Raw genomic sequence first — 24891 nt, 5'->3', positions numbered from 1 at the left:
CTAGCAGGTTTCTACCATGAAAGATAATATTATTAAGTTGCAAGCATGCTTTCTAAAACATCTTCATATTGTTTTAATCTTGTTTTCCTTTGCCAAATTGTTGCAGAACTTGTTCAAAATCAACCAACGTGGAAATCACAGTTGCCTATGAATGTGATAAAGTTCATAATTTGGCTTGTACCATGTGACATGTAATGAAAGAACTGCAGCTTAACTGTACTATAACTTTAGCATAACCTCCCAGTGATGCTATGGCATGTACGACAGTGTTAGAGGCTCAGCGGAAATGCACGAGATTACCAAAGTATGTCAAAGTTTTTAATGGAAAAGTGAATTTCAATCATTTTGAAAAATGCCATGAGCTTGGCCCAGTGATGGAATATGACGGTTGATTACAAACACCCTCCTGGACCCTGAAAGCTCATCGTCACAACCCAGTTACACATAAGCACCCAGGTCAGTTTTTACACACACCACACAGTATACAGTAATAATCACAGACACTTAAGGAGTTACATACAGTTGCTGAATGCACTTTTATTACAATCCTTAAATGCCTGTTGCACCATATAAAGTGAAATGGGACAAACAGAGCAAAGTACTACAGTGATATTTCCAGATCAAACCACAGTACAAAAAAGAGCATCAACATATACAGTACAGAGTATTTATGTACAAAAAGGTATTTTACACAAGTATGAAAAAAAAATCATACATTTTGACAACTGTAATAATACAGAGACAATACAGGCAACAGTGTCATTTTTTAATATGGCTTTAAAAACCTCTAGATCCAATGTACGCCTCTTTTTTGACAAGACTATCAAGTTTTTTTTCTCAAAACAGAAATAACAGATCCAACAAAATCTGATCATTTTAATCACACGGATGCGTGTGTTTTCTTTCTCTCAGTCTTACACACACTTACATACAAACACGGAAACACATTCAGAGTTAAATACACATCCATTCATTGATCACTGTGTGTCAGACTCCAGCCCCAAGAAGAAAAGTGCGTCTGAACTCCAATGACACAATCCTTGAACTCAGGCTTTAACTGTTCCACAGTCTTTAAGGAAGCGTGTCGATGTGATGGGCTTTTTTTGTTGTTGTCGATTTGTCACCACAGTCATCAGATGACTCAACAACTTAGCAGCCTTTTCGCCTTAGTAGTGTTGTAATCGCTGCTACCAAAACAGTGGCATTGTAGATAAGGCCCCATGAATGAAACAACGTGAAAAATTCCAACAAGAGCTCAGAGAAGTGCAAAGGTCAGATCTCCAGTTCTTGATTGTCAACATAGCAGAAACGGTTCAACTTCTCTCTCTCAAGATTTGAAATATCCAGTTTGGTGGTGTGGGCTAACTTTAATGCCGGGGAGGGTTGTGAAGGGGTGGGCGAGGGTGGCAGCGTCAGTTCAATCTCCTCGTAGCAACGTGAGACAGGGGCAGGCGGGTGTGTGACGGGCGCAGCAGGGTCCATGAGGGGCACAGGACGGTCCACGTTTCTGATCAGGTTAGCAAACTCCCTCTGGTTGTTGATGCCTTCCTCCTGTGGAATGGCTTGCTGCTTTTTGCGTTTCCGATGGAGGTGGGAGAGGATGCATGCGCAGGCCGTGCAGCCGCAGACTGTCACCAAAGCTAAGACACCAAGGAGCACTATGTAGAAGGTGATGCCCCCATGTGTCATGTCTGTTACGGCGCCTACAGATGCAAAGGTGGAGAAAGAGTTTAGGTTTGACAGAGATTCTGCTGCACACACTCTTCTAGACACGCTTCCCTTACCTGGACAGTGTTGACCAGTGCAGGGGTCTTTGACGCTCATGCACTCATTACCAGAGTAACCATCAGGGCAGGCGCATATGTACCTGCCCTCCATGCTGTGACAGGGCACCCCCTTTTGGCAAGGATTTGGATCGCACATATCTACCGCTGTCTGAAATAATGGAATGAAGGAAACAACAACAGCAACAACAAAATGGTGAGACAGGTTTCTCCCCAAATTTCTTCAATGTCTGTATATATTACTCCAGTATGAGTCTCAGGAGAGAATATATATATATATACAGTTTTTAATATTACAACAGAGAACTGCCTTTCAAAGTTGCTTGTAGTTAATCAGAGTCAATTTACCACAAACTGCGCCAACCTACCCCACGATTCAATCACAGTTTACATTAATGTAAACGGTCGCCTTGCTTATGGCCCAAATCATGAATTATACAGTAGTTATACAGGAGGTTCAAAATTATAATTAGTCTGACAATGACGACAAGCTTCATAATTTTGGCTGAATGTGCAACCATGATGTTTTTGAGGAAAAAATAATCAAGATGTAGTTTCAGTGGAGATTTGAGTCAAAAACTGAGCAACCATTGTTGAAAGTAGACGAGTGAGGGAAGCAACGATCTCTCATCGTGCCCTTGTGTTGTGAACAGTCGGACTCTGTGGAGACATTCAAAACCAGACTTAAGACACATCTATTCATTCTGTCCTATGGTTAGATTATTGTGCTAGCATTCTTTTTATTTTTTTTAATTTTTACTCTTTTATTGTGCTTGTTTTAATGTTTTAATTCTTTTAACTCATTTTAAACTGTTTCTGAATTTTTTGTGTAAGGCGCCTTGAGGCAACTCTGCCGTGTGTTGGCGCCATATAAATTCAATAAGTTGAAATGGAATTGAACCAAGTCACCCATTACAGGCTTCTGTGGACATGAGTGGAAAAATTGGGACTGGTGCAACATTTTCTTGTTGCATACCCATTCACAGCTTCATGTTGGAGTGATGTAGAGAAGGATTATAAAACAAGAAAACAGATCAAATCTAGGGCGGGGTTTGCCATGTGCCTTCTGGCAAACTACAGCTATAATTTTGCCTGTTCTTTTTAAGAAACCTCCTCTGTGTCACTGTGTAACTGGTGATGCAAGAGACAAAAGCTGCACTATACAGTTTCTCCAAGCACAACCACACAAGCCTATGACTGTCTAGGCGTCTTGGTGGCTTCCCTGAGTATTCTCCATCCAGCATTGTCACTCAGTTTTTGATAACTGACTAATATGCACAGATTTGCCATACAGTACAATATTGTTTGTATTTCTTAATGACTGACGTAAATTAAGCCCAAGACATGTTGAGTGGCTCAGGGTACACCCTGGACAGGTCGCCAGTCTGTCGCCGGGCCAGAGTCACATTCTCACTCACATCTAAGTTCAATATAGAGTTTCCATTTCACCTAACCTGCATGTCTTTGGAAGTGGGAGAAAGCTGGAGCAGCTGGAGGGAGCTCACTCAAACATGTGGAGAACATCCAAACTCCACACAGAAGGTCCCAGGCGGGAAGTGATAATTGTCTACAATGATAATCTGTCAAGTTCTTGACTATCCTGGCTAATCATTAGATCTCAATCTTGCCTTGTCCACAGAAGCGTTTGGGCACATCACCTGACTTCTGCCTGTTCAACCGGATCTTGTCTGCTGCTTGTTCCTTATCATTTAAGCTGTGTGTCTGATCTCTGTACTTTAAAGATCTCATTCATGCTCATACTCTATTTGCTATGTGCTGCTTTGGGTACCGGGTTCATTAACTCCTGTCACTGCCAACCATCACTGCAGCTGCCTTAAACATTATTGCGATGATTCAGTTCCTTATGTACTCACTCCTCACATACTAATTCAAAAACACATTTTCAAAGAGAATCTGGCTTTAACATGAAATTTAGGAATGATTTCCCACCTCACAAAACATTCCTGAATATCCTATCGGACAGTTGCAGGTCACAGTCCTTTCATCCTTCTCCACACACTGTCCTCCATGCAGACAGGGGACACTGTCACACAGCCTCGGGCCATTTTCACAATATTTTCCTGAGAAACCAGGTGGGCACAGACATCTTGATGATGATACCTGATCCTAGATCAGACAACACATTTTATTTAGTGACAGCATAATAAAGTTACATGACATTTCATACAGCAGTCATGAAAGATGGTCATCCTCACTTAGAGAAAGGATGTTCAAGGTGCCCAATGTAATGAGATGCCTCAGGTTTGGACCTGGGTGCCATTGTGCAGTGGACAATCCCTCAGCACCACACCAGTGACCACCCTCCAAAGACAAGCCGCTTGGTGCTCTCCTGGGCTCATATTCACAAAGCATCCTAAGGCTACAAGTAGCTTTTACTGATGTCATTCTAAGAAAAATCTTAGAATTCTTCAAATTCTAAGACATTTCTTAGACTTTTCCCTTGGTCAGACAAAAGTTATTCACAAAACATCTTAGGCCTTAAGAGAGCTCCTAAGGTGCCAAGCTGCTAAGAGTAGGGAGGAGGACTTAAAGAGTGTCTTAAACAGACAAGATGGCGGAAAGACAGAGAGGAAGGAGAGACGTTCTGAGTATTGTTGAATGGCAGTGATTCAGTAACACGCTACCGGCTTGATGGCTATGGGAAAAATGTAAATTAAATTGCATGTAAATTCTATAACATTCATACAATTATGAATATCAAAGTAAGTGTCCAGTACAGTTCAGGTTATATGATTGGTTGATTTTACTGTCCATTCATAACTATTAGCGCAGAGCACATTTGTTTTTTTTCTCCTTCCCTTTTTGTGACAACCAGTCACAGCTCTTAGAATAGGGAGGGGTGTTATTTCAAAAAATTTGGAAATCTACAAATGTTTGCATGGAATATGGAAATATACACAGAATAAACCATAGCAGGATAAATTTTGGGTCATTTGGTTCCAAAAACCCATATGGATGGAGCCAGTGAAGATATCGGGTTCAAAAATTGCCAAAAATATCGACGAAAATGTCATATCTTGAGAACCGCTGCACCTAGAGACTTGAAATTTGGCTCCAAATGTTGCTTGACCCCAAGTTTATATTCAACTTCTATAGTAACAATAAGCCTATCTGGTGTTTTTTTTTTTTAAGAGTAATTGACAAAAAAAACCCTAATTTCAGTACATATGTTACGATCAATTGTAACAAACAAAATCTATGTTGTTTTTATTTCAGGAACATCAGTTGAGTATAATCATCACCTGTAAAGAATGACATGGCCACAATGAACTAATTATAAGCAACAGAGTGGTTTTCTATGTCAACAGCACATATATGACACACACATTTGAAATTTTCAAAAGCTCCGTCCATATGGGTTTTTGAAACCAAATGACCCAAAAACTATACTGTTATGGTTTATTCCATGTATATTTCCATATTCCATGCAAAAATGTACAGATTTCACACCCCTCCCTACTTAGTAGACTGCTTCATACCTAGCAACGGGGTCAACCTGCCTCTTCACAAAGAGAAACGTTTCTGTCCTCTCCTTGCTCAGAGTTTCTCCCAGACACTTCATGGATCACTCTTAGGCTAAGATTCCTTGCTAGGAATCTTTAGGTAATAGCTCTGCGAGTTTTGGCCCTTTTTCAGCTGATTTTTCACTTGTGCGAGAATTTTTTGGATTGCGCTGAGTTTCAGCTTAATCACGCATCCTGCATCGTGTAGTATACATGGAGTAACGAGCTACATTTAACCTCTCACGACCACCTCCCGATCGGCAATCATATGGTCGGATGAAAATCAAACCTGTTTGATATTCTGGTCGGCCGTCATGAGGGTTCCGTGCTGTTGAAGCAGCGCTACAAGCATCTCTTGCACTGTGCCTGTGCAAACACCAGAGAAAGCATAAACGGTGATCATCTCTTTGGGAGAGGAGCTTCTGTTTCTTTTTTTCCCATTATTCTTCAACTCATTTAAAGTCTTGTAGTTTTTTTTGTTTGTTTTTTTATTTTGCTAAAACTCTGATGTCCCCCCAAATAAGAAACGTAAATAAAGTTTGAAAAAAAAGAAAAAGAAAAAAGCTTCTGTTTACGTTTTGCTTCCGGTAACATGAGTCCGACATGTGGTTTTTGAACGTACAGTGTGAGTAGTCAGATCGCATCAGAGCATCGGGCTATACAGTGTGAGAACATTAATCGTGTGCTCTGAACTTTTACACCCTGCGGTTTTGTCGCAGTTTGAGCTGGAGCCAAGTACAATGATTGAAAACATCGTACAGTGTCTGCCCAGCTTAAGTTAGGAGCTCTCTGAGAGGACACTGAGAATCTTTGTGAATACGTTTTGTGATTCTGACATCTTTGCAGAAGTATCAGGTCCAGGGCCCGTGTTCACAAAGAATTTCAGAGTCCTCTTGGAGAGCTCCCAACTTAGTATAGAGATTCCTAGCAAGGAATCTTAGCCTAAGGCCTCGCTCTCACTGCCTCCAATGCGCTTACTGAGCCCGCAGACTTGGTAAGTGCGGCAGCAGGCCACTCACACCGCTCCCCTGTCTGCTGTGTGGATCTTCGGCCAACTCCGGCAACAGGTCCAGAGACTACGCTCGCTGTTTTGATGCAGTGCGCTCTGGCAACCCGCAAGGATAGACTTCTTGCGGAAAAATCCGCAGCGCCGCAGGGTTTCGGTAACTGCAGCCGCAAAGCTCCGTGGCTACTGAGAGCAGTTTGTATCTTTTTAATGACTTGGATTCTCTGTGGGTCCCGCATCCGTACCCTGCAATGGTAACACCGGAGGCAGTGTGAGCGAGGGGTAAGAGTGATCCAAGAAGTGTCTGAGGTCAACCACAAACATTATCTCTGCACCATCAAGCCGGTAGTCATTCAACATATGGAGAACGTCTCTGCTTCCTCTCTGTCTTTCTGCTGTCTTGTGTGTTTAAGACACTCTAATGCTGCATTTACACATGGGCAGGACGCATTACGAATGTCACATTTGCATCATTCTAGGCACATTCCTGACATTCTTGATGTGACTTAATGCATCTGAATAGGTTTCTTAACAATGCGTGATATTCATTATATTTGTGGAGCATGTTTTTGGCTATCAAAAAATCTTCCACAAATGTCATGCACCACCATCATTTCGTCTCATGTCTTGGAGTACGCAACTGAGCGTGTTGATAGGTGTTGATCCTTAATAGAGCGTGACAGCGGTCATAGTGGTTCCTGTGATTGATCTTGGAGCCCATACTGTCACGTGTTTTTAGGAACTGACACGGAAACGGTCAAGTCTGACACAAATTGTAACGCGGTGTCACATGTCACTGTGCGCCACTATGAATCACTTCTCTCACGTGTGCAAAATTAAACCGTGCTGCATCGCATTCAGTTTCATTGCTGCAATATGCCGACGAAGGACAGTGACGCCAAGTTGGCTAAAAAAAGCGTTCCAGTGCTCCTCAGTGCGCTCCTGCAGGTGTTCCACCTGCTATTGTGCCTGATGTGTGGGAGAATGAGTGAGACGAGAATCGCGTGAAGCCAGACATCTGGCTCTCTCCGTCTCCTCCTTTCAGTGCCCAACTAAGCATGCAATCATAAAGTTCTTCTGCTGTGGATTCATGTGGGTGTTGAGGAGCAATCTGGAGTGATCTGAACTGTTCAGCAGCTGACGGTAGTAGAGAAGCTTGAATCTTCGACTGGACTGGGTTGCTTGATGCAAGGACGTTTCGCTTCAAATCGCAGAAGCTTCCTCAGCTAAAATTCTTGCTCTGGTAGTCTGACTTCTGTCTTGACTCTTGTAGAGAAGAATTTCTCCAGGATTTCTTTCTTCTCTACAAGAGTCAAGACAGAAGTCAGACTACCAGAGCAAGAATTTTAGCTGAGGAAGCTTCTGCCATTTGAAGCGAAACGTCCTCGCGTCAAGCAACCCAGTCCAGTCGAAGATTCAAGCTTCTCTACTATGGAAACCACCTGGACAACTGAGAGGCTACAAAGAAACAGCTGACGGTAGGATGAATATGGGGGTGTGTATGGAGACAAGTCGCCTCATTCACAACGTGACAGAATGTAACGATGCGCTGTTATGCACAATAGCGAGCAGCAATGCGGAATAATTCGCCAGCAACACATGCCATTAATCGTAATGCATGGTAATAGGTTGCAGCAGTTCCTGAGGACTCCTGATGCCTCTGCGTGGAATCATCACATTCATGATCAGCAGCCAAGAATATATACTTTGTGGTATTCGTGACTTGTCGTCGTTATGTGTAAACGCAGCATGAGGCTTCTTTAAAGTCCTCCTCCCTCCTCTTAACAGTTTGGTACCTTCAGAGCTCTCTTAAGACCTAAGATGCTTTGTGAATAACTTCTATCTTACCAAGGGAAAATTCTAAAAAATTTCTTAGATATTTCAGGAATTGTAAGATTTTTCTTATAATGACATCACTAAGATTTACTTACTTTAGCCTTTTGATGGTTTGTGAATACGGGCTCAAGTGCTTCCTGTCTTTGTGGATGGTTGTGATACATGTCACTATAACCACCCTTAGGTGTGTTGTGCCAGTTCACAGTTGGCAACATACCTGGAACACACCTGATCTGGCTCATTATGTCTCGTTTGAACAAGGAGAAATGGGAAATGCACAGAACGTTTGGTACCAAGGACCAGCATTGGGAAACGCTGATTTAGGATTACTAAAATGAGAAGTATCACTTGCATTGTGAGAAAATGCCAGCTGTGACGTTTTGGCCATGCGCCATGTTTCTCTGAGGATGATCCAATGTTGAGGTGCCTCAGCACAGAGGACACCAGCAACTGGAGAGAGCCAAGGGAATGTCCACGTTTCACCTTGTTGCAGCATATAGATTTCTCCTGTCAGCCTGGGTGGTTGCCCTAAGGCAGTTTCTGACTGAGATGGATGTGGTGACCTAGATTAAAATGACTAGAGGGGACATTGCCATTCACTTGAAGCAGAAATGGTGGATGAAAATACTGTGGGAATAGGCCTATCGTTATTTTAACGTCTATGGCAGAACTGCATGTCTCCGAGGTGACTGGATATTTCATGCATACATACATACATACACAATGTAAAAAAGGCACATGTAGACAAAGAAATAATGTCACAGTTCTAAGAAACACAGCTCACGGGTCAATGCAAAATTATTTCAAAGATCTTTTATATCTTGTTTTTGGCTTTGTCAGTTTTACAATAATTCTCATGAGACTCCACAGTGACGCTGAGCAGAAAACAAAATGATGAGGTGAATATGACAATGACACTAAAGCAGACAGTACAGAATGAAAGCAGGTCAGCAGTGTGAGAGAGAAAGGGGGGGAAAAACACAACACAACAGGCAAATCAGAAAGTCAGCACATGCACGGCTCACCTCACAGCGGCCGCCATTCTGACATAAACCCTGACAGCTGCTGTTCCCTAGAAATAAAAGGACAAATGTGTGTCATTGGGTATCAGTATTTTAACAACATCACAGTTTCACTGAAGCATTTCTTTAAAGCTTTTATGGCTTTTTGTGCAATATATGAAATGAAAACTGAAAAAACACATTTTACCAACATGTAAAATTGGTTGTATGAACATTTTAATAAGCAGGTGTTGATTACAACAATAAAGCACAATCAACACACTAAATTCAGTGACACTTGCCCCCCACTAGCGCCCTGCCTTTACTTTCATGCGTACTCACTGATGTCGCAATTAGGCCCCGTCCATCCCGGAAGGCAGTCACATAGGTATCCACCAATCAGGTTGCGACAAGAGCGAGCGTGGATGCACACTCTGATTTCACACTCATTGGTGTCTACAAGGAGAAAGAAGTAGGAAGGTTTCTAAAACTGATAAAAGCTGACTAAAATGAAATAAATGGCAGTTTAATCTGTATTTACAAATGTAACTTAATTAATCCAGTGATTTACTGAGCCCCACGTGAGCTTTACACAAGGTTTTAACTCTGTAGTATTTTAAGCTTCAAACAGTGAGAGAAGCTCCTAATTCTCAACATTTTACATCAACTATCTCGATATAGTTTGCCAAACAAATGTAACTTGCCTATTATTTTGTTTTGTAATGTGTGTGAATGTGTGTGTATATATAATATGCACTTGTTTTTGCTCCCGTTTTCATGCGCTTAAGTCAAAGATAAAAAAACATTTTCTATATACACAAGACCTATTTCTCTCAAATATTGTTCACAAATCGGTCTAAATCTGTGTTAATGAGCACTTCTCCTTTGATGAGATAATCCATCCCACTTCAGAGGTGTGGCACATCAAGATGTTGATTAGACAGCATGATTATTGCACAGGTGTGCCTTAGGTTGCTGCACGGTATATCCGCTTTAAATGGTACACGGTATAAATTTGGCCTTCCATAGAGATTTGGACTCCACCAACTAATCGCGATAACCTCTGCGGAGTTTTTCGATCTAGGCAAACTCCTTGTGAAGCATCTGTGAACCACTGCTCATTTGCTGATGAGTGCAGAGGAGAGGGGAGGGGGAGCTGTTCTGAGCTGAGGTGTGTCTCTCACTGAGACATTTGAGATGCCTGAGTTTCTTCCGCAATTTGTCACTGAATACAACAAAGGCAAGACAGCAACGTGAAATATTTGCAAAACCAGGGAATCAGCCAGGGAATGACGATTTCCATACTGACTTCAAATATGATTGGTGTTTTTTTGTTGTTGTTGTGCTTTAGAAATGAGGAAAAGCGCTCTGTGACAGTCCTGAAAATGCTTCATGTAGTCGGAGAGGGTGTGCCATCTAGTCTTCAAGAGATGAAACTTCAGCCACTGACCCAAGAATAAATAAATGCACCAAAACATCAAATCTAAGCTTGCATCTTAGATGTACCTTCCAGCAAATTATAGCTGTAGTTTTGAGATCTGTACAATAAATGTTCTCAAACTTACATTATGTCTGTTTTAGTTTTTGTTGCTGTTATTTATTTATTTAATTTAGCTAGCAAAGTAATTTAGTTTTGCTAAGAGACCCATTCAGAAACACATTATACTTTTTACACTTAAGTTTGTATTGCGATATATACCGTTACCATGGAGGGATTCAATTGATACCGCAATATGAATTTTAGGACATAATCGCCCAGCCCTACTAGCATCTTATTACGGTTTCCATCATGACTTGCATCTTGATGCGAAGTCACTGAATACCACCTTTTACTGACATCAAAGACATGTGGGTCAGGTGTACTGATGACTCTAAATTGACTGTAGGTGTGATTGTGGATGTGTCTGGTGGTCTGCTCCCCCCAGGATCCTTAACTGGATTAAGGAGGTTCAGAAAGTAGATGAATGAATGAAAGTTATTGCATAACTCAGAGAATACCTCTTTTATTCATCCACTACAACAGACATCAATCAGTGATTGTCATTTAATCAGATAATGTTTGGAGTCATGGTGCCAAACTGAGCATTTTCACATTTAATGTCACATTTAACTAATCACACACTATGAACACTATTATCACAAGAACCAACACAAAATGTGTTCACAGAAGAAAACCTTTGGGCAATCATACCCTGCTGGAAGCAACACTACCTACAGGTTAAATGATACAAATTATTTTATTTTTCCTCCTCTTGGGCCAGACTTATGACCTTACTTCCATTTTGGCAGCTTCACCACCAATTTCAATAGACTGTGATAAATGAACAGTTTGAAAAATCAAACAGTCATATAGAAGGAATTGTGATGTTTAGTCTGAAGATCAACAGTGTCAATATTTGGTAGAAACAGATACCATTGGTGCACTGAACTTATAAGGAATTGAATGGTAACTGATTTTTGAAAACAAGGCATACGAGGTCTGTCCAAAAAGTAACAGACCTTTTTATTTTTTTCAAAAACTATATGGATTTGAATCATGTGCGCTTGCATCAGCCAAGCTGGAACCTTCGTGTGCATGCGTGAGTTTTTTCACGCCTGTCGGTTGCGTCATTCGCCTGTGGGCAGGCTTTGAGTGAGCACTGGTCTAGCCCCCTCGTTGGATTTTTATTGTCAGTGAAATGGCTGAGAGACTTCCGCTTTGCTCCATGAAAATTTTTTCAGAAACTGTTAGACAGCCAGTTGGAAACCATTCGAAAGATTCAGATGGCTTTCTGTGAAGATTCTGTCAGCGTCACACGGATTAAGGAGTGTTAAAAGGTTTTTAAAGACGGCCCACAGTGGCGTAGGGTGCGCAGCGCACCGAGCGGCCATCGACAGGCTGGAATGACCAGATCATTTCTAAACTGAACGCTGTGTTGATCTGGGACATCGTGTGACTACCACAGGAATGGCAAGAGAGCTGGACATAGCACTTTTGTGGCACATTCCACTGTTACAGGAGATTTTGTAATGAAAGACGTGTGGAGGATTTCGCACGTCGGCACGGAGCTGCTCATGGCACACAACAAAAAAACACCTGCATGTTGGAAGTCTCACAGGACAAGTTGTGGCATGTCCAGCTGTTACACAATTTCTCGGATACTCACTTGACTGAAAAGCCATCGAAAGCCGTCTGAATCTTCCGAATGGTTTCCAACACGGAGGTGGTTTTTTTTGTTGCGCGCCATGAGCGGCTCCGTGACGACGTGCGAAGTCCTCCGCACATCTTTCATTACAAAATCTCCTGTAACAGTGGAATGTGCCACAAAAGTGCTATGTCCAGCTTTCTTGCCATTTCTGTGGTAGTCAAATGACATCCCGGATCAACACAGCGTTCAGTTTGGAAATGATCTGGTCGTTCCAGCCTGTCGACGGCCGCTCGCTGCGCCGTGCGCCCTCCACCGCTGTGGGCCGTGTTTAAAAAGGTTTTAACACTCCTTAATCCGTGTGACGCCGACAGAATCTTCACCGAAATCCATCTGAATCTTTCGAATGGTTTCCAACTGGCTGTCTCTAACAGTTTCTGAAAAAAAGTTCATGGAGCAAAGCGGCAGTCTCTCAGCCATTTCACTGACAATAAAAATCTGACGAGGGGGTGGACCAGTGCTCACTCAAAGCCTGCCTACAGGCAAATGACGCAACCGACAGGCGTGAAAAAACTCACGCATGCGCACGAAGGTTCCAGCTTGGCTGATGCAATCACGTGGTTCAAATCCATATAGTTTTTGAAAAAAATAAAAAGGTCCATTACTTTTTGGACAGACCTCGTATAGTTCAAAAGTTCAAAATGTGACCCACTGAATATCTTGAAACAAAGTTAAGTGACATGTTAAAGTAGAAATTAAATTTGAGTTGAATTATAACAAGCAAAATGTGTGGTAGTGCATGTACAGACCCCGTACTGACTGTAGCCTTCAAATATGGAATTCAAAAATGGTTCATTCACTTTCAATATGTTTCAATGCTAAATCAATGTCAGTATTTCAAAGAATTTGTTTCAAATCAGTTGATGACGTATTGAGACCCCATTTAGCATAGCTCATGACGTCTTCCTTTTGATATAAACTCTAGAACAATATCAAAACAGGTTTCAAAAAATTACGAAGCATTATTTTAAGTTAACCATAAGTAATTTGTATTATTGAGGAAAGGTTTAGCACTATTCCCCGCCACCCATTCTATCTATTGTTTCATTCCGGTTTCCTGCTGCTCTGTTGTGTATTTTGTGTAGTATTTGTCCATGTGGTGGACATCAAGTTTCTCCCCGTGGTTGCTACAGTAGCCTCTTAGCTACGTGAACCAGAGTGATGACCACACAATCTGTTCAGGAGGGAAAAAACCTACATGAAAAGTCAGTAAGATATATCTTCTATAATACATTCCAATTCTAAGGTAGAACTCTACTAGTGGGGACTAGATATACTAAAGTATATCTAAATGTCTAAAAAAAAAAAAGAAAAGAAGAGTAGAGCCACTTGTGTGCCTGGTCTTGAGAACCAGGAATGGTAGGTTTCAACATGTCAGTTTCAACCACAACTGTTAGTAATTTTCAAGAATTTACCCATCATCCATAACCTAACTGATGCTCCTGAACGCAGGTGCCTCCACTAACCATCCAGCAGGTGGCAGACATGTCTATAGATTTTATAGGACAAACAAAAGGTGCTTATTTAATTGAACTGGGCCATTGCTGGTTCACCAGTGTCAGCAATGTTTCCCAGACACAATAGAATTTGTCCTCATTATATATTCTTGTTAATGTGGTGAGTTATAACGTGATAGCTTTTATTGTTTTTTAATTATTCTCTTGGCTGGAATAGACTAACTCACTCACTCACTCACCCACTCATCTACAGTTTTGCTCCTTACATGGTTACCAGTGCAGGCAAAAAGTTGACTTTTGAGCAGAGGTCAGCAGGACACACAACTCCAGCACAAGGTGACAGTCTACATGACTTTTAAACATCTAGACACGTGCACAGTACGTCACTCTAAAGTCATGCCTTGCCTCATTGTCATGCCTGCGCTGTTTCTGATACGGGTATGGTGATTCATAAACCCTCTGTTGTTATCCTGGAAGTTTTTGAAGCCCAGAGGACTGACTGTGAGGGTAGAGGACAAACAGGAAACAGTTCAAACCTCAGACATCATACACAACTGTATGCGTGTGAGGGTGTTATGCACGGCAAGTGTGTTGTACCTGGTGAACACATGACTAGAGGGAAGTGTGACAAAGCTAAGCAATCATTTCTTGTCAGCATTTGGGTTTCTCCTGGAGCTCTCTCTGTCAGCTGAGGCTATGAAGAAAAGTTTTATCATTGTTGTTTGATTACTGTGTGTGTGTGTGGGGGGGGGGGGGGGCGTCCTGTGATGTGGAACTATGCGGGGATTATCTGGTGTCACAGTGACATATCGCTGTCACACAAAGGAGTAGGAGAGGTTGTCATCCTGAAATATGTCTTTGCTTTTACTTCATAAGCTTCAGGCCTTTGAAAGTGAATTTGTGTGTGTGTCTACGTGGACATGCGTGTGCATGTAAATGACACAATATTGATTTTACGGTTCGGCCTAATATGGCAAAACCTGTAGAGAAAACTTGTCAGTATGACTGAATGTAGCCCAAAGAGAGGTGACAGGGAATTTAGAGAACACTGATCCAGAGTCAGCAAGCGGTGATCACCAGAGAATGAACACATGATGTGTTGTTCCAAAAAAACAAACAAACAGAAACACAACTTTTTGGGTGAACTTTCCTATAGCTTTACAAGAACATCATCCTCAAGTCAAGAGTGTGGCATCATGCGCTGATCTTGCACGTCGTCGTAACCACAAAACATCTGTCTAACCCAACCAGGTGAAACACGGGCGTTCCCTTGGCCTTGTCTTGGATCATGTTTTGGTTTGCACTCCTGTTTTCCTGTTTTTGTCACTGAGTTATTTCTGAGTATTTTCTCTCTGTATTATTTGGTCATGTTGTCATTAGTCCTCTTGTGTTAGTTTGATTTCCGGGTTGCTGGCCTCCACATTTGTGTGTCCATGCATTTACGGGTCTAACTGCGCTGCGTCCTTTAAATACACTGTGAGCACGTCTCCTTGTTGCCAGATTGTAATAGGTTCCACCCTGCCCTTTAGAGTATACGTTAAAGTCTTTAGTTGCTCTGTGTTACTGACTCTCTTGCTATCATTCTGGACTTTCATTTTTTGCCTGCTGGTTTTCCTTTAGTTACAGTGCTACTGATCTCATGTTATCACTGCCATTCTGGATTCATGGTTATCGTCTGTAACTTCAGACTCTGTAATATGAACGTTCCTGGTTTTTGAACTCATTGTGTTTTTTGGACAATGTGTTTTGGTCTTTCAGCTGGTCCTGCTTTGTTCAGTTTCGCCACAGCGGAGCCAGTACAGAGCTGCTTTGGGATTTCATGCTGGATGCAACTCCAGTTTTACCTGAAGATACACACGTAGCCCCTGGTCATCCAAAGAGGTCTCCTATTCAATTACTAATCAGGACTAACTCTGCATAGCTTCTGAGATCTGATGGGATCAGGTATAGACAGACCAGTGGGGCTGCTTATTCTGTGTTCTGGATAATCCTATTGCTAAGCCACTGGAAAGACTGTTGTCATCTATAAATTCTGGTTTATGATTTCTGTGTGGCTCTGAATTATTATTTTGTGTTTCCACTCAGACAAGCTTAGTTAGTTTTAAAGTGATTACTGTGTACTGGACCTGTGTGTACACGCTCCCTCCTGTCAGCCACGTTTTGCTGCTCTACTCTACTTGGACAATGAAACCTGTTCAGTCTTTCCTTATGGTTCTCTGCACTGGGGTCCTTGTCTTGATTCTTTGCAGGCCTTCTCCAGCTGCTGGCGTCCTCAAAACTCAGGCACCTACAGTTGTAAGTAAAAGTTTGGGCACCCCTTATAATTCTCATGATTTTCCTTTATAAATCATTGGTTGTCTGGATCAGAAATTTCAGTTAAATATATCATATAGCAGATAAACACACTGATATTTGAGAAGTGAAATGAAGTTTCTAGTATTTACAGAAAGTGTGCAATAATTATTTAAACAAAATTTGGCAGGTGCATAAATTTGGGTACCCTTGTCATTTTATTGATTTAGCACTAATTATTGGAACACAACATTGGTTTGGTAAGCTCATTGACCCTTGACCTCGTTACACAGATGAATCTAATCATGAGAAAGGCTATTTAAGGTGGCCATTTGCAAATGTTTCCCCTCTTTGCATCTCTTCTAATGAGGCAACATGGGAGACTCTAAACAACTCTCAAATGACCTGAAAACAAAGATTGTTCAACATCATGGTTTAAGGGAAGGATACAAGAAGCTATCAGAGATTTCAGCTGTCAGTTTCCGCTGTGAGGAACACAGTGAGGAAATGGAAGACCACAGGCACAGTATTAGTTAAGGTCCGAAGTGGCAGGCCAAGAAAAATCTCAGATAAACTGAAGCAAAGGATGGTGAGAACAGTCATAGTCAATCCACAGACCTGCTCCAAATAACTACAACATGATCTTGCTGCAGATAGTGTCTCTCTGCATTGTTCAACTATACAGTGCACTTTGCACAAGGAGATGCTGTAATGCAGAGGAAGCCTTTTCTGCATACACGCCACAACAAGGGGCGGTATGCATGGCTGAAAAAGAACAGCATTCCAAGAAAAACGCTTGCTACCTACAGTAAAATTTGGAGGTGGTTCCATCATGCTGTGAGGCTGTGTGGCCAGTGCAGATACTGGGAATCTTGTTAAAGTTGAGGGTCACATGGATTCCAGTGGATAGCAACAGATTCTTGAGAACAATGTTCATGAATCAGTGACAAAGTTGAAGTTGCACCGGGGCTGGATCTTTCAACAAGACAACGAAGCTTAAACACTGCTCAAATCTACTAAGGCATTCATGCAGAGGAACAAGTACAATGTTCTGGAATGGCCATCTCAGTCCCAAGACCTGAATATTATTGAAAATCTGTAGTGTGTTTTTAAGCGGTCTGTCCATGCGCGGAAACCAACAAACCTGAGATGTTTTGTAAAGAGGAATGGTCCAAAATACCTTCAACCAGAATCCAGACTCTCACTGGAAGCTATAAAGTGTTTAGAGGCTGTTATTTCTGCAAAAGGAGGATCTGTTAAATACTGATGCATTTTTTCTGTTGGGGTGCCCAAATTTATGCACCTGCCTAATTTTGTTTAAAGAATTATTGCACACTTTCTGTAAACCCTATAAACTTCACTTCTCAAATATCACTGTTTGTCTGCTATATCATATATTTTTTTCTGAAATTTCTGATCCAAACAATCAATGATTTATAAAGGAAAATCATAAAAATTATCAGGGGTGCCCAAACTTTTACATACATCTGTATGTGCTGGATCATGCATAGAAAAATGGAAGAGTCTTATTCCAAGTAAATGCTTGTTTGACACAGTCATTTCAGCAGTACCCAGGGATCCTCTGAAGTGACTCAGTACCAAAGACATCCCATCATCACCTTAGGTCAATGGGTAGCGTCCAAGTCTCACAACCATACAGTAAGACAGGAAGCACCAGGGGCATCATCTACAAAGCATGCTTATGCACAAAAACATGGCGTACGTCTGTCTCTGCGCTCACGTTCAGATGTATCAAAAGTGATATGACCGTGAAAATGTGTGGTGCGTCACGCAAAAATCCTGGCCAGCGTACACATTTTCTACAACCCCTGGCAAAAATTATGGAATCATCGGCCTCGGAGGATGTTCATTCAGTTGTTTAATTTTGTAGAAAAAAAGCAGATCACAGACATGACACAAAACTAAAGTCATTTCAAATGGCAACTTTCTGGTTTTAAGAAACACTATAAGAAATCAGGAAAAAAAATTGTGGCAGTCAGTAACGGTTACTTTTTTAGACCAAGCAGAGGGAAAAAAATATGGAATCACTCAATTCTGAGGAAAAAATTATGGAATCATGAAAAACAAAAGAACGCTCCAACACATCACTAGTATTTTGTTGCACCACCTCTGGCTTTTATAACAGCTTGCAGTCTCTGAGGCATGGACTTAATGAGTGATGAAGAGTACTGTTTGTCAGTCTGGCTCTAACTTTCTCTGATTGCTGTTGCCAGATCAGCTTTGCAGGTTGGAGCCTTGTCATGGACCATTTTCTTCAACTTCCACCAAAGATTTTCAATTGGATTAAGATCCGGACTATTTTCAGGCCATGACATTGACCCTATGTGTCTTTTTGCAAGGAATGTTTTCACAGTTTTTGCTCTATGGCAAGATGCATTATCATCTTGAAAAATGATTTCATCATCCCCAAACATCCTTTCAATTGATGGGATAAGAAAAGTGTCCAAAATATCAACGTAAACTTGTGCATTTATTGATGATGTAATGACAGCCATCTCACCAGTGCCTTTACCTGACATGCAGCCCCATATCATCAATGACTGTGGAAATTTACATGTTCTCTTCAGACAGTCATCTTTATAAATCTCATTGGAATGGCACCAAACAAAAGTTCCAGCATCATCACCTTGCCCAATGCAGATTCAAGATTCATCACTGAATATGACTTTCATCCAGTCATCCACAGTCCACGATTGCTTTTCCTTAGCCCATTGTAACCTTGTTTTTTTGTGTTTAGGTGTTAATGATGGCTTTCGTTTAGCTTTTCTGTATGTAAATCCCATTTCCTTTAGGTGGTTTCTTACAGTTCGGTCACAGACGTTGACTCCAGTTTCCTCCCATTCGTTCCTCATTTGTTTTGTTGTGCATTTTCGATTTTTGAGACATATTGCTTTAGGTTTTCTGTCTTGACGCTTTGACGTCTTCCTTGGTCTACCAGTATGTTTGCCTTTAACAACCTTCCCATGTTGTTTGTATTTGGTCCAGAGTTTATACACAGCTGACTGTGAACAACCAACATCTTTTGCAACATTGCGTGATGATTTACCCTATTTTAAGAGTTTGATAATCCTCTCCTTTGTTTCAGTTGACATCTCTGGTGTTGATTCATGTCAGTCCACTTGGTGCAACAGCTCTCCAAGGTGTGATCACTCCTTTTTAGATGCAGACTAATGAGCAGATCTGATTTGATGCAGGTGTTAGTTTTGGGGATGAAAATTTACAGGGTGATTCCATAATTTATTCCTCAGAATTGAGTGAGTCCATATTTTTTTCCCTCTGCTTGGTCTAAAAAAGTAACCGTCACTGACTGCCACAATTTTTTTTCCTGATTTCTTATAGTGTTTCTTAAAGCCAGAAAGTTGCCATTTGAAATGACTTTAGTTTTGTATCATGTCTGTGATCTGCTTTTTTTCTACAAAATTAAACAACTGAATGAACATCCTCCGAGGCCGGTGATTCCATAATTTTTGCCAGGGGTTGTATATCTATTGTGCCATCTCTGACACATGGAGCTAACGCTGGGAGCCGTTAATAGTGTGAAAACAAGAATTCATCAGATTGATGTGCACATCAGAGACACACTGATGAACATTTAAACACCCACGTGTTTGCAATTATATGGATGGATATAAAAGCACGCACAAAGTGATGCGTTGTTGGCGTTGTTAGAGGACCTTGCAAATGGTGCAATCTGACATAAGCGAGTATTCAGAGAACAAGAGGATTTACTTGCAAATGACAATTGGCTCATAAACGGATTTCGATTATCAAGGCGTGTGTTGCTGGAGTTGCGCACAAAACTGCAGCCGACACAGAGCGCAATACGGTGAGGAGCCAGGCGGTTGTCTGTGCCCACTCAGGTGCTGACCACACTGGGCATCCTGGGAACAGGGGCATTCCGGCATAAGGTGGTCGATCGGTCAGGAGTGTGCCAGTCAACCTTGCACCGAGCCATGCCAGCTGTGTGAAACACAATCATCCAAATCTCATCCAGGTACATCACATTCCAACATTACAGCGCATTTTGCAGTGAGAGCCAGTTTCCTGATTGTAATCAGAGCCATTACCTGCACACATATTGCTATACAGGTGCCATCACATGATGAATTTGTTTTTGTTAATAGGAAACATTTTCATTCCTTCAATGTTTAGATCTTACGTGATGTGCAAATGCATGGTGCGCGATGGGGGGCTGCTTGGTGGTTAAATAGTTTCCGAGTAACTGTTCTGAACGAAAACCAGTGTGGGCACATTTGGACATGTGCGCACTCAAATATGTTTTTTGTTGTTATTGTTATTAATATTTTTTTCTTTTTCTTAACTAGAACGCTTCATTCAAACGTGACTGTGTTCAGTATTTGTCAATAAAAGGGTGTGTCATGTTAATATCACACACTGTCAGTCACCGTGCACCTAATATCTTTATTTCAGTGTGTGCACATTGCTCTGGCCTCAGCATTTACACACACGGACACACTTATTTAATTTTTTTTTTTTTTTTTTTTACATTACAGCAAGCTGTCTGAGAGAACAACTGCTGAACCACAGCTTTCAATGTTTTTGCACAGTGTCTCTAAAAGTTCTTAAATTTTTACACACAACAACACAGAGACAATGGCAGACATCATCAAACACACTACACTCTACACTTGCCGACAGCATGACACAACCAAACTATTTGAATAAATTTGCATATTAAGATGGAGGCGCGGCCAGGGAGGAGTTTGGTGTGTGCACGTGTGCTCGATTCCACGTTCAGTGGGATGTACAAACCAAACGTGCGTAGATCCATGCATACACACACTTTGATACATCTGAATATTTTTGTGCTTACACCAGTTTCTGGGTTTTGGAGTACGCCAAGTTTCAGTAGGAAATCCATGCAAGTTTTTGTACATGAGGCCCCTGGTCTCTAAAGACACCTTCATTCTCACCTCTGTCCAGCAACCTCATGATTCCATAAGTTCTCGATCTCAAAGGCTGAGGAGCCATGCTGATCAATAATTGTACATTGATTATTTTCTCCTGTTTGTTGTCCAAATGGAATCACACATTAGGCTGTAAACCTATAAACCAAACAGGCTTTTATTAATTTGAAAGAATCTTTCTCTAATATATTTCTTTATTTAAAGACAAACTCAGTTGTTTAAAATAGCATTTGTGCTTTTCATTAATATTTTTAAATATTTAATTTGGTCATTGACTGGAAAATGTATGACGTAAAATCATCAAGTCCACATTTATAGAGGAACACTGGCATGCCTGTGGCTTTTACATAATAATACAAATATATCATACACATTACATTACTTGCAAAAAAATTCTCAAATTGTAGAGATTTTAAAACAGGCTGCTGTAACCTCAACATGTCCAGCAACTGTTTAAAATGAGGGAGTCCTGTTATCACCTGAGAGGAACATTAGTATTTGACAGCTTAAAGACTCAAACTACTGTAAAAAAGTCACTGCATCTCCGTAAAGGTGTTAAAATCTGGAATAACTGTTCTGTAGAATTAAATTATCTGGTACTAGCTGGCTTGAAAAGACTTTGTAAAAACAATATAATTACTTATTACAGTACAATAAATTAGGTTAACTGACTTTGTTACCGTTCTTCTGTTTTATCTGTGCGTTATACTGCTGTTTGTTCTGTTGTGTTCAGATATTTTAGTTTACCGATTAATCTATATTGTCTCTGCTTGTCTTTCTTGTCCTTTTTTCTTTTTTTTTTTGTATTTGTTGTTATGAATTTATATATATATATATATATATATATATATATATATACGCGGTATCTTGTAAAACTAACTGGCAGTTTTATATAAAAAAAAAAACTATATGGATTTGAATGACCTGCGATTACACCAATCATGCTTGAACCCTCGTGCGCATGCGTGAGTTTTTTCACGCGTCGGTGACGTCATTTCCCTGTGGGCAGGCTTTGAGTGAGCACTGGTCCCGCCCTCTTGGCTGAATTCCTTTGTTTGAGACGCTGCTCGAGACGGCGCGCGTTGCTTTATCAAACTTTTTTCAGGATCTGTGAGGGATATCCGAGTGGACACTATTCGAGAAATTCAGCTGGTTTTCGATGAAAAGTTTAACGGCTGATGAGAGATTATGGGGTGTTTCTGTCGGTGTAAGGACTTCTCATGGAGCGGGACGTCGCGCAGCGCTCCCAGGCGACGTCGTCTGGCTGTTTTGAGCTGAAATCATCCTAATTTAAGGCTCTGTTGACCCAGGACGTCGTGAGAGAACAGAGAAGATTCTGAAGAGGCCGGCATGAGGAGTTTATGCGGACATTCCACTGTTAAAGGTCATTTTGTAATGAAAGAATGTGCGCGCAAATTTGCCGAATCGTTTCCGTGATGACGCTGCGAATCTGTGTGCGCCGCGACAGGAAAAACACCTCCGTGTTGAAAACCATTTGTAAAATTCAGGTGGCTTTTGATGGCTTTCAACAAGTGAGTAACTGAGAAATTGTTTAACAGCTTGGGCATGTTCCAACTTGCCCGTTAAGGTTTCCAACGGAGGTGTTTTTCCTGTCGCGACCCCCCGCGGTCGGGTCCGGCCAGACATGCGACTCTGCCCGCACGTTCTTTCATTACAAAATGACCTTTAACAGTGGAATGTCCGCATAAACTCCTCATGCCGACTTCTTCTGAAAGTTCTCTGACGACTTACTGGGTGAACAGAGCCTGAAATGTGGAAGTTTTCAACTTGAAACAGCGAGATGACGCCGCCTCAGAGCACAGATCGCCGTCAGGTGCCGTGGGCCGTCCTTACGGCGACACTACCAGACCAAAATCTCTCATCAGCCATTAAAATTTTCAACGAAAACCAGCTGAATTTATCGAATGGTGTCCACTCAGTTGTGCCTTACAGTTTTGAAAAAAATTTTATCAAACAAAGCAGCAGTCTCTGAGCCATTCCTAAACAATGAAAAATCGACGAGAGGGTGGGCCACTCCTCACTCAAAGACTGCCCACAGGCGAATGACAGGGTTCAAGCATGTCTGATGTAATCACACGTGATTCTCATAAATTACTCATAACCATCCCAAAGATGTATCGTTATCTTTGGCTGCTTTCAGTGATGCCGGTATTTGGTTAGACTCTTTCTCTCCGATTGTTCTGTCTGAGTTATTTTCATTAGTTACTTCATCCAAACCATCAACATGCTTATTAGACCCCATTCCTGCCAGGCTGCTCAAGGAAGTCCTACCATTATTTAATGCTTCAATCTTAAATATGATCAATCTATCTTTGTTAGTTGGTTATGTACCACAGGCCTTTAAGGTGGCAGTAATTAAACCATTACTTAAAAAGCCATCACTTGACCCAGCTATCTTAGCTAATTATAGGCCAATCTCCAACCTTCCTTTTCTCTCAAAGATTCTTGAGAGGGTAGTTGTAAAACAGCTAACTGATCACCTGCAGAGGAATGGTCTATTTGAAGAGTTTCAGTCAGGTTTTAGAATTCATCATAGTACAGAAACAGCATTAGTGAAGGTTACAAATGATCTTCTTATGGCTTCAGACAGTGGACTTATCTCTGTGCTTGTTCTGTTGGACCTCAGTGCTGCTTTTGATACTGTTGACCATAAAATTTTATTACAGAGATTAGAGCATGTCATAGGTATTAAAGGCATTGCGCTGCGGTGGTTTGAATCATATTTGTCTAATAGATTACAGTTTGTTCATGTAAATGGGGAATCTTCTTCACAGACTAAAGTTAATTATGGAGTTCCACAAGGTTCTGTGCTAGGACCAATTTTATTCACTTTATACATGCTTCCCTTGGGCAGTATTATTAGACGGTATTGCTTAAATTTTCATTGTTACGCAGATGATACCCAGCTTTATCTATCCATGAAGCCAGAGGATACGCACCAATTAGCTAAACTGCAGGATTGTCTTACAGACATAAAGACATGGATGACCTCTAATTTCCTGCTTTTAAACTCAGATAAAACTGAAGTTATTGTACTTGGCCCCACAAATCTTAGAAGCATGGTGTCTAACCAGATCGTTACTCTGGATGGCATTTCCCTGATCTCTAGTAATACTGTGAGAAATCTTGGAGTTATTTTTGATCAGGATATGTCATTCAAAGCGCATATTAAACAAATATGTAGGACTGCCTTTTTGCATTTACGCAATATCTCTAAAATCAGAAAGGTCTTGTCTCAGAGTGATGCTGAAAAACTAATTCATGCATTTGTTTCCTCTAGGCTGGACTATTGTAATTCATTATTATCAGGTTGTCCTAAAAGTTCCCTAAAAAGCCTTCAGTTGGTTCAGAATGCTGCAGCTAGAGTACTGACGGGGACTAGCAGGAGAGAGCATATCTCACCCGTGTTGGCCTCCCTTCATTGGCTTCCTGTTAATGCTAGAATAGAATTTAAAATTCTTCTTCTTACTTATAAGGTTTTGAATAATCAGGTCCCATCTTATCTTAGGGACCTCGTAGTACCATATTACCCCATTAGAGCGCTTCGCTCTCAGACTGCGGGCTTACTTGTAGTTCCTAGGGTTTGTAAGAGTAGAATGGGAGGCAGAGCCTTCAGCTTTCAGGCTCCTCTCCTGTGGAACCAGCTCCCAATTCAGATCAGGGAGACAGATACCCTCTCTACTTTTAAGATTAGGCTTAAAACTTTCCTTTTCGCTAAGGCTTATAGTTAGGGCTGGATCGGGTGACCCTGGACCATCCCTTGGTTATGTTGCTTTAGACGTAGACTGTGTTTCATAATTATTGTATGGCCTTGCCTTGCAATGTGGAGCGCCTTG

At 41.3% G+C, this 24891-nt stretch overlaps 1 protein-coding gene across 1 annotated transcript in view; it reads right to left on the bottom strand.

Moving 5' to 3' along the window:
* Window positions 1-512: 512 nt before the first annotated feature.
* Window positions 513-24891, bottom strand: part of LOC117508550 (protein jagged-1b) — a 266488-nt gene continuing 242109 nt past the window's right edge. Inside the window, exons 10-14 of the mRNA XM_034168334.1 lie at window positions 9494-9607; window positions 9176-9222; window positions 3735-3911; window positions 1785-1935; window positions 513-1703 (exon numbers count right to left, since the gene is read on the bottom strand). Of these exons, the coding sequence (XP_034024225.1) occupies window positions 1273-1703; window positions 1785-1935; window positions 3735-3911; window positions 9176-9222; window positions 9494-9607 (920 nt within the window). The 3' untranslated portion in view covers window positions 513-1272. The remainder of the gene's footprint in view (window positions 1704-1784; window positions 1936-3734; window positions 3912-9175; window positions 9223-9493; window positions 9608-24891) is intronic.

This window comes from Thalassophryne amazonica, chromosome 4 (genome assembly GCF_902500255.1).
Source record: "Thalassophryne amazonica chromosome 4, fThaAma1.1, whole genome shotgun sequence".
In the NCBI taxonomy this organism is placed as follows: Eukaryota; Metazoa; Chordata; class Actinopteri; order Batrachoidiformes; family Batrachoididae; genus Thalassophryne; species Thalassophryne amazonica.
The sequence above is the reverse complement of the archived record's forward strand: the minus strand, read 5'-3'. Positions and strand labels throughout refer to the sequence as shown.